Raw genomic sequence first — 12,872 nt, 5'->3', positions numbered from 1 at the left:
ACCTCCACGTCTCTTCCACAGGGCGTTGATATTGTCTTTTTTTTCCACTGTAACCTCCACCACTCTTCCAAGGGGCATTGATATTGTCTTTTTATTCCACTGCGACCTCCACCACTCTTCCAAGGGGCATTAAAACCGTCTTTGTTAAGCTACTGTGACCTCCACGTCTCTTCCACGGGGCATTGATATTGTCTTTTTATTCCACTGTAACCTCCACCACTCTTCCAAGGGGCATTAAAACTGTCTTGTTAAACCACTCTGAACTCCACGTCTCTTCCAAGGGGCATTAAAACCATCTTGTTAAGCTACTGTGACCTCCACATCTCTTTCAAGGGGCATTAAAACTGTCTTGTTAAACCACTCTTAACTCCACGTCTCTTCTAAGGGGCATTAAAACAGTCTTGTTAAACCACTCTGAACTCCACAGCTCTTCCAAGGGGCATTGACATGTTGTTTTTAATTACCTCTAACCTCCACGACTCTTGCAACGGGCATTGCATTTCCTCCTAATTTTTGTCAGCTTTTGCTTTTCAATGCATAGGCGAACACTAAGGGAGACCCACTCCCCAATAATGGGTAGAAGGTTTTTAATATGCTGTAATCCACGTCTGTTTCAAGGGGCATTGCATTGCCTAATAATTTTTGGAAAGCCTTCCATTCCTTGCTTAGGCCAACAGTGTACAGGAGACCCAGTTGCTATAAATGGAAAAAACGGTTTAGTTAAGGCCCTCTGACCTCCATGTCACTTCCAAGGGGCATTGGAGTGCCTTGAAATTTTTGGTAGGCATTGCATTCACTGTATGCCTTATAACTGTGTAGCTGAACCGCTCCTTTTGGTACAGAAACATATCCTACAAGACATGTGTGGTTGGCTGGCCTGATATTGATGTGAATGGTCCCTGTTCCTCCTGCTCTTTCTCCTTTGCCACCACCTCATCCATCATTCATCACCTGAAGCTTTGTTTTAACGGGAGTCATAGAACTGGGATAGTAGCAGGAAAACATCCAGCAATCCTCGAAGGAGGTAGAATATGCGCCAAAACACTGACCACCTCAGGCCTAGGTGCTACTACATACATGCGCTTGCATTCCAAGGAACAGAAAGCTAAGGAGGTGGATGGCTTCATGATCATGAATAATTTACTCATTGTGTAGGAGGCCGACCACTGCTGCTGTCTACCTTCTGAACTTTGTGTTGAAGCCTGATTGACCCAGGACCCGCAATCCTCTATGTCTGGAGGACGTGTTGCATCCCAGTGTCCAACTGTGTCCCGACTTCCACAATATTAACCCAGTGTGAAGACGTCAATGAGATGGACCATTCCTGGCCACATTCACTTGTCCACGTGTTTGTGGTTAGGCTGTCCTTCCCACTAAATGCACTGGGGAGGGCACAGGTAATGTTTTGGTATGCGCGCTTGTGTATAAGGCGCACCGGGACAAATAGGGGCGGCTGGGGACCATTTAAGGACACCCGGCCACCCCCACGCGGCTGGGGACTGTGTGTGGGCACCCGGCCGCGGGGCGGCTGGGGACTGAGTATGGACACCCGGCCGCCCCCTGGTGGCTGGGGACCAAGCGTGGACACCCGGCCGCCGGGTGGCAGGGGACTGAGTATGAATACCAGGCTACCGACGCAGCCATGACGTGGTGGCCAGATTCCACCTCCACATGCCTAAGAGGCCCAATTTCAAGTGCAAGCAAGCTAGCAGTATGGTATTGCAGCCTGGGGGTGGGTGGGTGGCAGGCTGCATACTTGCGCTTGTATTGCAAGTTATGGGGGAGGTACAATTGAACACTGCCCTGGGACAAGGACTTGCATGGGGATAGTTGCAAGTCTGCATCTTCTGATGCGGCAAGGATCACTTCTGATGGGCACACTTTTAGGCAGTGACCTGGGTGTCAGAGATGCTTCCAGGGGTCTTCCCCATGCTGTTCCCATGTCTTTTTAGCACTATATGCATGTGTCACACAGCACATGGCCAGATAAGGTTGTAAAATGTTAAAAAGACATTTCCCGGTGAATGCATTTGTCACGGTTGAAAGCAATACAAACGTGCAAAAACGCATAAAAAATGCTACTTGTGAACATAGCCCAAGGTGTGGAGGAGTATTTTTGTTTTTGGTTATTTATTTTACCTTATACACAAGTCTTTACCCTGGAAAGGATGTTCCTTAACCCCTTTCCGACCTGGTCAGTAATAGTACGCACCAGGTCGGGAAGGCCGGTTCAGCGGGGTTTCCGGCGGTGAGCCCGCACTGAAGCGAGCACATGTCAGCTGATTATTGGAATCGCAATCCACCCTCGGCTGTTAACATGTTAAATCTCTGACAGTGGCATTTAACTCGCGCTTCCGGGAGTCCTAAGCCCCGCCCATCAGTGACCCCGTCACGTGATCACGGGTCACCAATGGGTGGGCATGACAACTCAGGGTCTGCAGCAGACGCCTGTGGTTGTCATGTCTCAATTGCTATGAGCGCCACCTAGTGGTCAGCGCTCATAGCAAGTGAGCATTTCTCCTGCATACAAGCGATCTGCTCATCGCTTGTATGCAGTAGAAGCAATCAGACAACTGCTGCTTCTAGTCTCCTCTGGAGACTATAGAAGCAAGCAGAAAGTGTAAAAAAAAAGTTTAAAAAAAAATAAAAAATATAAAAAATATATAAAAGTTTAAGTCACCCCCCTTTCGCCCCATTCAAAATAAAATATATATATAAAAAAAAAAACACATACACATATTTGGTATCGCCGCGTTCAGAATCGCCCGATCTATCAATATAAAAGAAGAATTAATACAATCAGTAAACGGCGTAACGAGAAAAAAATTTTAAACGCCAGAATTAAGTTTTTTTGGTCGCTACAACTTTGCAATAAAATGCAATAACGGGCGATCAAAACATCGGATCTACCCCAAAATGGTATCAATAAAAATATCAGCCCGGCACGCAAAAAATAAGCCCTCACCTGGACCCAGATCCAGAAAAATGGAGAAGCTAAGGGTCTCGGAAAATGGCGTCATTTTTTTTTTTTTTTTTAGCAAGCTTTGGATTTTTTTTTCACCACTTAAATAAAAAAGAACCTATACATGTTTGGTGTCTATGAACTCGTAACGACCTGGAAAATAATGATGGCAGGTCAGTTTTAGCAATCTGTGAACGTGGTAAAAAAAGGACCCAAAAAACAACTGTGGAATTGCATTTTTTTTGCAGTTTCACTGCACTTGGAATTTTTTTCCCATTTTCCAGCACACGATATGGTAAAACCAGTAATGGTGTTTAAAAGTACAACTCATCCCGCAAAAAATAAGCCCTCACATGGCCATATTGAACGAAAATTAAAAAAGTTCTGGCTCTGGGAAGAAGGGGAGCAAAAAAGGAAAACACAAAAACAGAAAGACCCATGGTCGTTAAGGGGTTAACATATTTTACAGGAAAGCACTTTCACTTTAGTTTTTGAACGTTTTATTGTGAGCCTGTAAAAGTGGCTTAATACCTCTGACCACGTTGTTGACAGCAGTGACCTGGGGGTCAGAAATGCTTCCAGGGGCGATCCCCATGCTTTCCCCATGTCATTTGAGCACTGTCACTATCGTTTTGGGCACTTTTTAGGCTTTCTACAGACTGCCGGGGGAGCCGCCGCAAAAATGTTCGGGTCTCCCATAGACTAACATTGGGCTCGTTGCTCCGGTCGAGCACCCGAGTATCACAGTGAGCTCGGCCCGAGCTTCGAGCACCCGAGCATTTTAGTGCTCGCTCAACACTAATGATGTCATGTCAATAGCGCTGCAATCAACAATATCACTCTCAGACTTATTCACTTTAATCATGTTTTTTGTATTTTTTAACTTGCTCATTTGATTTCTTATGAAGTCTATTACAATCAGACTTAAAGAGACAGATAAGCAAGAGAGACAGTCTTTTAGTATTTCATTGGTTGTCCTACAAGTCTATTGTCACTCTATGTGACTGCAGACTTGTGAATCTTCTCAGCGCACACTTGCATTCTCCCGTCCACATTCTCGCTCCCGGCGCCGCCATCGGAGAATTCTCACAGCACGCAGTGTGTGTGATGTGAGGATTCACAAGTCTGCAGTCACGTAGAGTAGAGTGACTGCAGACTTGTGAATCTTCACAGCGCGCACACTTGCATACTTCCGACCACATTCTGGCCACATTCTCTCTCCTGGCGCCGCCATCGGAGAATTCTCACAGCACGCAGTGTGTGTGATGTGAGGATTCACAAGTCTGCAGTCACGTAGAGTAGAGTGACTGCAGACTTGTGAATCGTCACAGCGCGCACACTTGCATACTTCCGACCACATTTTGGCCACATTCTCTCTCCTGGCGCAGCCATCGGAGAATTCTCACAGCACGCAGTGTGTGTGATGTTAGGATTCACAAGTCTGCAGTCACGTAGAGTAGAGTGACTGCAGACTTGTGAATCTTCACAGCGCGCACACTTGCATACTTCCGACCACATTCCGGCCACATTCTCGCTACCGGCGCCGCCATCGGAGAATTCTCACAGCACGCAGTGTGTGTGATGTGAGGATTCACAAGTCTGCAGTCACGTAGAGTAGAGTGACTGCAGACTTGTGAATCTTCACAGCGCGCACACTTGCATACTTCCGACCACATTCCGGCCACATTCTCGCTACCGGCGCCGCCATCGGAGAATTCTCACAGCACGCAGTGTGTGTGATGTGAGGATTCACAAGTCTGCAGTCACGTAGAGTAGAGTGACTGCAGACTTGTAGCCCAAGGCCCCAAAACACGTTTAATATTTATTTGCCTATGCTTATGATTTTGTGATTATTTACAGTAGATGTACTAAACAACAAATTAATATAATTATCGAGTTTATTGTTTTCCTGTTAACATTTAGGACTGAAGAACCTATTAACCCTATAATGCAGCTGGACTTCGAGATGGAGAATTTCACAAGTCAGTCTGTTAAAAGGCGTATAATGTGGCATCTAGAATATCAAGGTCAAAAACCCCCATCTGACACGGAGAAAGCAGTGACAGAACTGACAGTAATCCAGAAGGATATTCGAGCTATAGTTCCTCTGGCTATGGTAAGACATCTTTTTTCATCCTTTGATTTTTATTAATAAAACTTTGCTTAAATTTTGTTTCTATGCATCTTAAAGCTGTAATATTGATGCTCGATTACGGAGCTATTTCTGTTTTCATTACCTGTTTTTGCACATATATTTTGCTAATATGTTATATATCTGGTGCATAGATATCCACATTTTTATAATTGCTAATCTTTTACTTTCAGGACACTGAGATAATTAACACAGCTATTCTAACAGGCCGGACAGTGGCTATCCCAGTGAAAGTTCTGGCTATTGAAGTGTCTGGAGTCATCACTGATATCACTTCTTTTACAGAGTGTAAATCCAGCAATGAGGACATCATCAAGGTAATGGAGGCAAAGGCATGAGGAGATAGTTGGTGGTAATCACTGCTGGTGTGGAGGTCAGTGAAAGCTGGAGTTGAGATCTGTTGGCTTGGCATTTTAATGGGAGCCAGTCAAAGGTGTGACAAGTAATCATAGGACCAGACAGAAAAACAAGAAAAACATGGAATGAGGTTCCACTGATGAAAAGCAGAAATTGTGATAATTATTAACCTTTATATAAGTCCTCCTCATACACACGTCCATATTTAAACACGAACATGACAAAATGGTATCGGTGTCACCAGTGTTTTGGATCAATGTGTCATACGTGGGTCTGGTTTTCCCATCAGTGTCATCAGTGCTTTTCATGGATGGATAAATAAGTAAATTGCAATGCTTCTCCTATCCTTTGCAATATTAAATATTAAAAAACAGACTCAGAGTTTTGAATGGACACATGGTCCGTTAAATAACATGAACACGTGAATAGCACTATAGATTTTAATGGCTGGGTGTTGTATCTATGAAAAAAACAGATAGAGCATGCATTATGTGCAACACGGATGTGTGAATGAGGTTTAATGGTGAGTTGTCTTTTGTGGAATCTTGTACCATTTTCTTCTTGAGTATGGTGTGTGCTCTTTAAAGTAGCATACACGACCCCTGTTCTTATCCTCTATAATCAGTATGTGTGTCATCTCCCAATAACATTTCACGGTTCTGTTACACATGAGATGGACATCTCTAGTTACTTCATAGCAGATGAGGAAGCTTTCCTAGCAGTTATCAGCTGGAGTAAAGCAGTTTTTCTTTTCCCGGTAATCAACAATGCAGGATAATTAGCTACAGTATGTCACTATGTATAGATACTGGAATACAATTAACATCTTTGTATATTATTAACATTTGAGTGTTATCTGGATTAACTAGAAGAAACTCTTTAAGCTTGAGCAGAACATTCACACTGTATGGATACTGCTCCTAGTCAGATAAAAGACTATAAGTGTCCGTTTACATGGACCCATTGGTGGCACAATACGACCAGTCTGTCGATTAATTGACTGTCTACACAGGAAGACCAAAGTAAATGATGCGCACTGAGCAATCTATACAGCATCCAGGACACAGGATCTATACTACAAAGGACGAGAGATGAGCGAATCAATCTGAGTAGGATCGCGTTCTTGTCATATTTCCCGAAAATGACAATTTAATGCAAATTCAAACATTTCGAGATTTGATTCAAAAACAAGTCGGGCACCAGTTCATACGCTGCTGAAGTATCAATCAGCGGGATAATGTCCTTTTGCGTTGCCTCACAAGCTTCCCCATAATTCACTGGAGCTGTAACATCTTACATATTTTCATACCTTGTACAGTGGTGGTCAGTACTTGGGGTCATCAGAGATTAGCACTTCCCAGCGGTGCACAGTTTATACAGCAGAGTTGTTTTCCATCTTAAGTCTCTGGATAAATCATTCTCTTCTGTAGAGTGTAAGCTCTTATGGCCAGTGGAGTCCTCTTTTTTTTCTCTAAAGTGAATTGTAAGCTCTTATGGTCAGCAGAGTCCTGTCTCTCTCCTATAGAGTGTAAGCTCTTATGGTCAGCAGGGTTCTTTCTCTCCTCTCCCCCATGTGTATTTTCGCAGCAATTACCAGCTTTCCAGCATTGAGATTTGCTCAAATTTTATTGGGAAAATTTGGCCAAGTCAGCAAATTCAAATTTCAAAAGATCTGCTCATCTCTACACAGGCCGACGCGTCCGAGGACAATCATTTTTTGTGCTGCACAAAAGATCATTTCATCCAATGAACGAGCATTTTGCTCTTTCATCGGGTCATCGGCAGCCTGTTTACACAGCAAGATAATCGTGAAACAAGCATTTTTAAAACAACGCTCAATCACTATTATTTTGCAGTGTAAATGCAGCTTTAGGCAACAGCACCAACTTTGACAGCTATCTACATAAAACCGTACTTCCTACTTTCTCCACCAAGAGTAGAGCCTTGAGTTTATACACAAGACATGGAAATGCTTTGATGTTACTACAACCCTTGCTCTTGAGCATCAAAAGAACCCAGAGGGGCTCTAGCCTTATGTATTGATTTAAATTATAATCTTGTTAACATCATTGGGAAATACGGAACATGTTACACTGTATCAGTATGCCACCAGACTAATGCAGACTTTAAGGCTATGTGCCCACGATGCAGAAATGCTCCGGATTTTTCCTGAGCGTTCCTGCATCTCCCTGGCAGAAAAAACGCATGCGGATTGTACATGTGGATTGTACATGTGGATTGTACATGTGTTTTTCCTGCCAGGGACATGCGGATGTGAAGCGTTCTTCACTTGCATTTCTGCATGCGGGTTGTCAAGCGCTTTCCAAGCGATTTTAGCATCACTTGGAAAGTGCTTGACAACTTGGTCACACTATATAAATCCATATGGATTTATACAGTGTGACCTAAAGAATGGTTAAAAATAAAAAATATTATACTTGCCTTCTGATAGCCCCCAGTGTCCTTGTCCTGGCTTGCCCGTCACATGACTAAATGACGTCATGGCAGGTCCTTTTAGTCCACCGCAAGCTGCCGGCAAGCCAGGACAAGGACACCGGGGCCATCAGAAGGTAAGTATAATGTATATTTTTTATTTTATTCTTTTTTTTACAGGTACTATGGTACCCAGGTCTGGAGGAGAGTCTTCTCTTCTCCAAACCCGGGTACCATCCGCACATTGAACCACATGATATCCGCATGTGCAGATGCAGTGATGCGGATGTCATGCGGTCCAATGCAAGTCAATGGCAGCAAAAATGCCGCGATTCCGCAAAATAATTAGTAGTGCTGCGGATTTTTCCGCAATGATAATCCGCAACAGAAATTTCCGCAGCATGTGCGCAGCACATGCGGATTATCATTGGGGAACATGGCAGGCCTTCTACCAGGTGTTTTTTAAGCGTTTCTGCAGCGGAATTGCCTTTGCGGAAACGCTTAAAAAACGCATAGTGGGCACACAGCTTAAAGCTAGGAGAAGATTATAAGACTAGAAAGGGTATAAAGAAAGAAAATGTAATGTTCAATTTTTTTCTATCAATTTGGCTGAAAACAATATATTAAAAACTGCACTATGTTAACCTGCTTTTAGTTAATGTGCCAAATTGTCTAATACCTGTTGCCCAATCTAATGCTCTTCAGGTCTGTCATAATTAAAAACTAAGGGCCCAATTCATTATAGCATTTGCATCTGTTTTCTGATGAAATTTTGGTGCCTCTTTTTTTGTTTGCAACAAATCCATTTTTCCATTTGTGCCTTTTTTTAAAAGGAACCTGACACATGAAAAAATTCTCTTAACCTGCAACTATTGAGATAATCTGCAGGTTAATAGTGTTCAGAACCAGTCTGGCGCCCGCACTTAGAGCTCTGCTGACGGGAGAAAATGAACTTTATTCCCCCAAATAGCGTTTGGGTTTCAGTCACTGGGATGGCGTCGTTGTTGTTTCAGTCACCACTTAGTGTGTAGAAAGTGATGGCTGTAACCACAAGCACTGACTGCAGCATCAGCTTTAGGGCCAGCTGTCAGTCAGTATCAGGGGGGGGCACGGTTATAGTCACCACTCTCTATACACTGAGCGGTGACTTAAACCAAGCTGGCACCACCCCTATGACAGAAAGCCGAATGCTGCTGTGAGGAATAAAGTTAATTTCCTCCCTGCAGTGAGGCTCTAAGTGCAGGCGCCGGGCAGGCTCAGAACGCTATTAACTTGCAGATTATCCCATATCTGCAGATTACTAGTGTTTTTTTATGTGACATGTTCCCTTTAAGTCTATTTTATATGTGTTCATCATTAGTTTATCATTTTAGCTTGCCACTGTGGGCATGGTTTAAGGTTTCCAGATGTTTTCACCTGATCCATCATTTGTTGCTTTTCATAAAAGTCACAACATTTTTTGCAAATGTATTCCAGTCCTCCATTGCAAAGATTCTATCTAAGACAGTAATTTTTGCGACATTTTGCAAGATGTGTGTCTTTTTGCACTAAAAAGTCACAAAAGCACATAAAGGTCAAAAAGAAAACCATTCTTTACTTTGTGCAAAATGTATGAACCACATCCGTTGTGTTGATGAATTTGTCATAAAAAAAAATGTCATCAAATAACAAAACATAAAAAACGAATAATAATGACTTTAAAACGCAACTGATGAATTGGGCCCTAAATCTTAAACAATCTGAATTTACCATGTTCCAGAACTGGGAATCAGCAGCTTTCATCCACATACTGTATAGTTCACAATAGTTTACCGAAACCAGTACACAATTGCCATCAAAGTGTTTTATTTTTTTTTTACATTTTACTTTTTGCATATATTTTGTGTGAAGAACATTCAATGATATTCTAAAAATAATTTTGCACAGTACGGCGTCCATGAACGTTATGCAGGAATGTTTGTTTAGCTTATTAAGCTTTTAACTTTGGAAGTTTCACTTTCTATCAACACATTTTATGCTTTTTTGGCTTGGGGCGGTCAGTGTATCCTTTTGGTGTTTTTTTTTTTTGCTATAAAGGCAACGCTTGGTAAATGCTCAAGCTTTCCTTCCAATTATGCTCTCAAGACTGTTAGCACATCACTGCTGGGCTAAGGGCACACTATAATTTCAGAGCCTCAACATTTTCTTTTCTGCAGTCCTAATCACACTGTCAAGTCTTTCTAATCTCTAGGTTGCTGACCTACATAGATTTCTTCTGGTAGGTTAGCTAGATAAGAGTCACCATGACTGTCATTGATCATCGCTCTTAAACTATGTCTAATACCCACCAATTTCTATAGCTCTCGATGGATAATAGAACAGCATTAATATGATTATGTGGACTATGTATAAAACATATCACTTGCTAACAGTGATTCTGGGAACTCCAGGGGTGATATAATACATAAAAAAACCCTGTGTGAATATTCCAGAGCCTACTGCTTCTGCCTGCAAATGAATCTGATCAGGGTCATCTGGCTTGTTAACTGTTCTTGCTGCTACAGGAATATTTATTGCTAGAGATTGCTGTATTTCACCGGCAGCAGCGTGATTAATAATAATGATTTGTAAGTTATTTCAATTTGGAAGTAGAATTTTTTTTTTAAAAAAAAGGTGGCAATATCAATTCAAGTGCGCTTGATTCATCAATAACAATAAAGTCTAGTGCGAAGGAATTGGTAACTGAATCATTGATTGCTCCGAAAACAGGCGATACACCTAGCGTCCTAAGTAGACTCAATTATGTCGCTTACTTTTCGTTGTTAAAAATCAGGTACCTATTTCCTAATAAACACAATTTTTTGGGAAGAAAATTAAAAAAAATGTTTATTCAACCTTTTTATTAGATTGTATAGACGAGTCGTATAATTGTGACGGAGATAATATCGCATGGTGTAGCTTAATGAATGATTACACATGAATACATTGGAAAAGCAATTAATTCTAAATAATTGCATTCATACAGATGGAGCAGAAATAAGTTTGCCATTTAGGGATTTAATAATGTGGGGTCTCGGTGGTGTTATATGTAGCTATAAATAAACCTGAGTGGTATTGTTTGTGATTAGATAGATTAGATGGGTCTGCTTTATATCTCCAGTAACAGGACTGCATTCCTTTAGGAATTGTATCTGTATTATAGCTCAGACCCATTAATTGTCTATTCTATGCACAGCGAATGGACAAAGTAGGCACTGTTTTTAGACAATGGTGGACAAAGTAAGCACTGTTTTCAGACAATGGTGGACAAAGTAGGCACTGTTTTTAGACAATGGTGGACAAAGTAGGCACTGTTTTTAGACAATAATGGACAAAGTAGGCACTGTTTTTAGACAATAGTGGACAAAGTAGGGACTGTTTTTAGACAATAATCAGACCCTTTTTTCTAACCCTCTTGGACAACCATGGTGTTCCTGGGTATTGAAGATGGATCTGCAACCCCTCTAAAAGGGAACCTGTCATGTCTGATAACACTATTAACCTGCTGATATAGGTTTAATCTGTAGGTTAATAGCTATGAAATTGCCCGGATGTTGCACTGAAAGTACTGGATCCGGCAGAAAATTAACTTTATTTTTCCTGGGAGCTACTGACTTTCAGTCATAAAGGCGTACTGGAGCGATGGCACTTTGACTGACAGCCAGATCTGCAGTGCATAAGTTTGCAGAGCCAGCGGTCAGTCAAAGTGGCAGGGCATGTCATTGTAGTTTTATGTCATGTAATGCTACGCCATACGATATTATGCTGCATACCGTCAGCAAAGCACGTATGCTAGGTAGCATTATGCCCTTGTAGCTAGATCTCTTTCAGCAACGCAGTGTTGTAGCCTGACTCAGGTCAAGTTCACATGGCTGTACTTTCAATCCAAGTGCTGTCCATGAAAAAACACACAGCACTGTTATATCAATGAGGCATTGCAGATGACTGATTAGTTTTACTGACTAAATCTGTGTGTGAAAAATATCACAGCATGCACTAGTATCTTCTGTGTGTCAAATGAGAGTCATCCATTCACATCCATAGGTGGGCAAAAAAAAAATTGAGTCACAGAGCCACAGTACAGCATCTGTTTTTTAATGGATATATGGCAATTTTGTAGAATAGGAAACTGTAAATGGTCTTGAATCATTTGAACCAGTGACACCAGACTTGAACCCCAAGCCTGGACAATCCCTTTAAGAGAAGTTGAGTTTGAAGTTATCACTTTGGATAGCGTAACCAGTAAAAATAGTTATTTTGCTTCTTATCTTCTAATACTATGTTATCAGAAGTGATAAAAGCAGAGTTTGTACTGTATTAATGGAGGGCCGCACCCTATTAATGCATCACATAATTAGCACCGTAGTCTGCAGACTTCATTACAATGCATGATGATGATCATTCATAACACCAGCCGTAGTTTCTCGTGTACGTCGCTCCTAAAAGATATGAGGTCACACAGAAGATTAGCTGCTGTGATCTGTAATTGGCACAATATCAGCTAAGTGTCTCATCTTCAGCCATTTGTACCTGACTGGCTTCTGCTCTGGAATTGCTTCCATTTGGCCACTATTAGAACATGTCCTTAATGATAATAGGTATCCATGGATACCTGCAACTTTCCTAATGCAGAGCTGTGATTGCTCAGTACGCAGGGTTAACTCACACGAGGTTGAACTTAAAATACTTTGCTTCCACTTGTTTAACTAAGCTGTCAATTCATCACTGAGATTAGCAAGGTCTCCTTTAAGGTCAAACTAATGCATCAGGCTTAGCTCACTGTGCGCATTTTAAATAGAAAGAACTGCGTACAAATGGCTGCTGGATAAAAGAAAAAAGCTGCACATTTCTTCTTTTCACCTCTAGTTATGGTTCAGATTTTTTGACATTTCTACAACTTCTCACGATGTCACTTTAGAAGTTTGTACTTTTTCGCTTGAGACCTATATA

General features: G+C 41.8%; 1 protein-coding gene across 2 annotated transcripts in view; it reads left to right on the top strand.

Annotated features, from left to right (window-relative positions):
* TMEM132E (transmembrane protein 132E) overlaps nt 1–12,872 on the top strand; it is a 727,127-nt gene that overhangs the window by 678,586 nt on the left and 35,669 nt on the right. For both annotated transcript variants that reach the window (XM_073664968.1, XM_073664969.1), the window contains 2 exons: nt 4,886–5,078; nt 5,288–5,431. In XM_073664968.1, the coding sequence (XP_073521069.1) occupies nt 4,886–5,078; nt 5,288–5,431 (337 nt within the window). The remainder of the gene's footprint in view (nt 1–4,885; nt 5,079–5,287; nt 5,432–12,872) is intronic.

This window comes from Phyllobates terribilis, unplaced genomic scaffold (assembly GCF_046119375.1).
Source record: "Phyllobates terribilis strain yellow unplaced genomic scaffold, ASM4611937v1 Scaffold_2__4_contigs__length_985480577, whole genome shotgun sequence".
In the NCBI taxonomy this organism is placed as follows: Eukaryota; Metazoa; Chordata; class Amphibia; order Anura; family Dendrobatidae; genus Phyllobates; species Phyllobates terribilis.
Note: the sequence above shows the minus strand (reverse complement) of the source record. Positions and strands in the feature narration are given on the sequence as shown.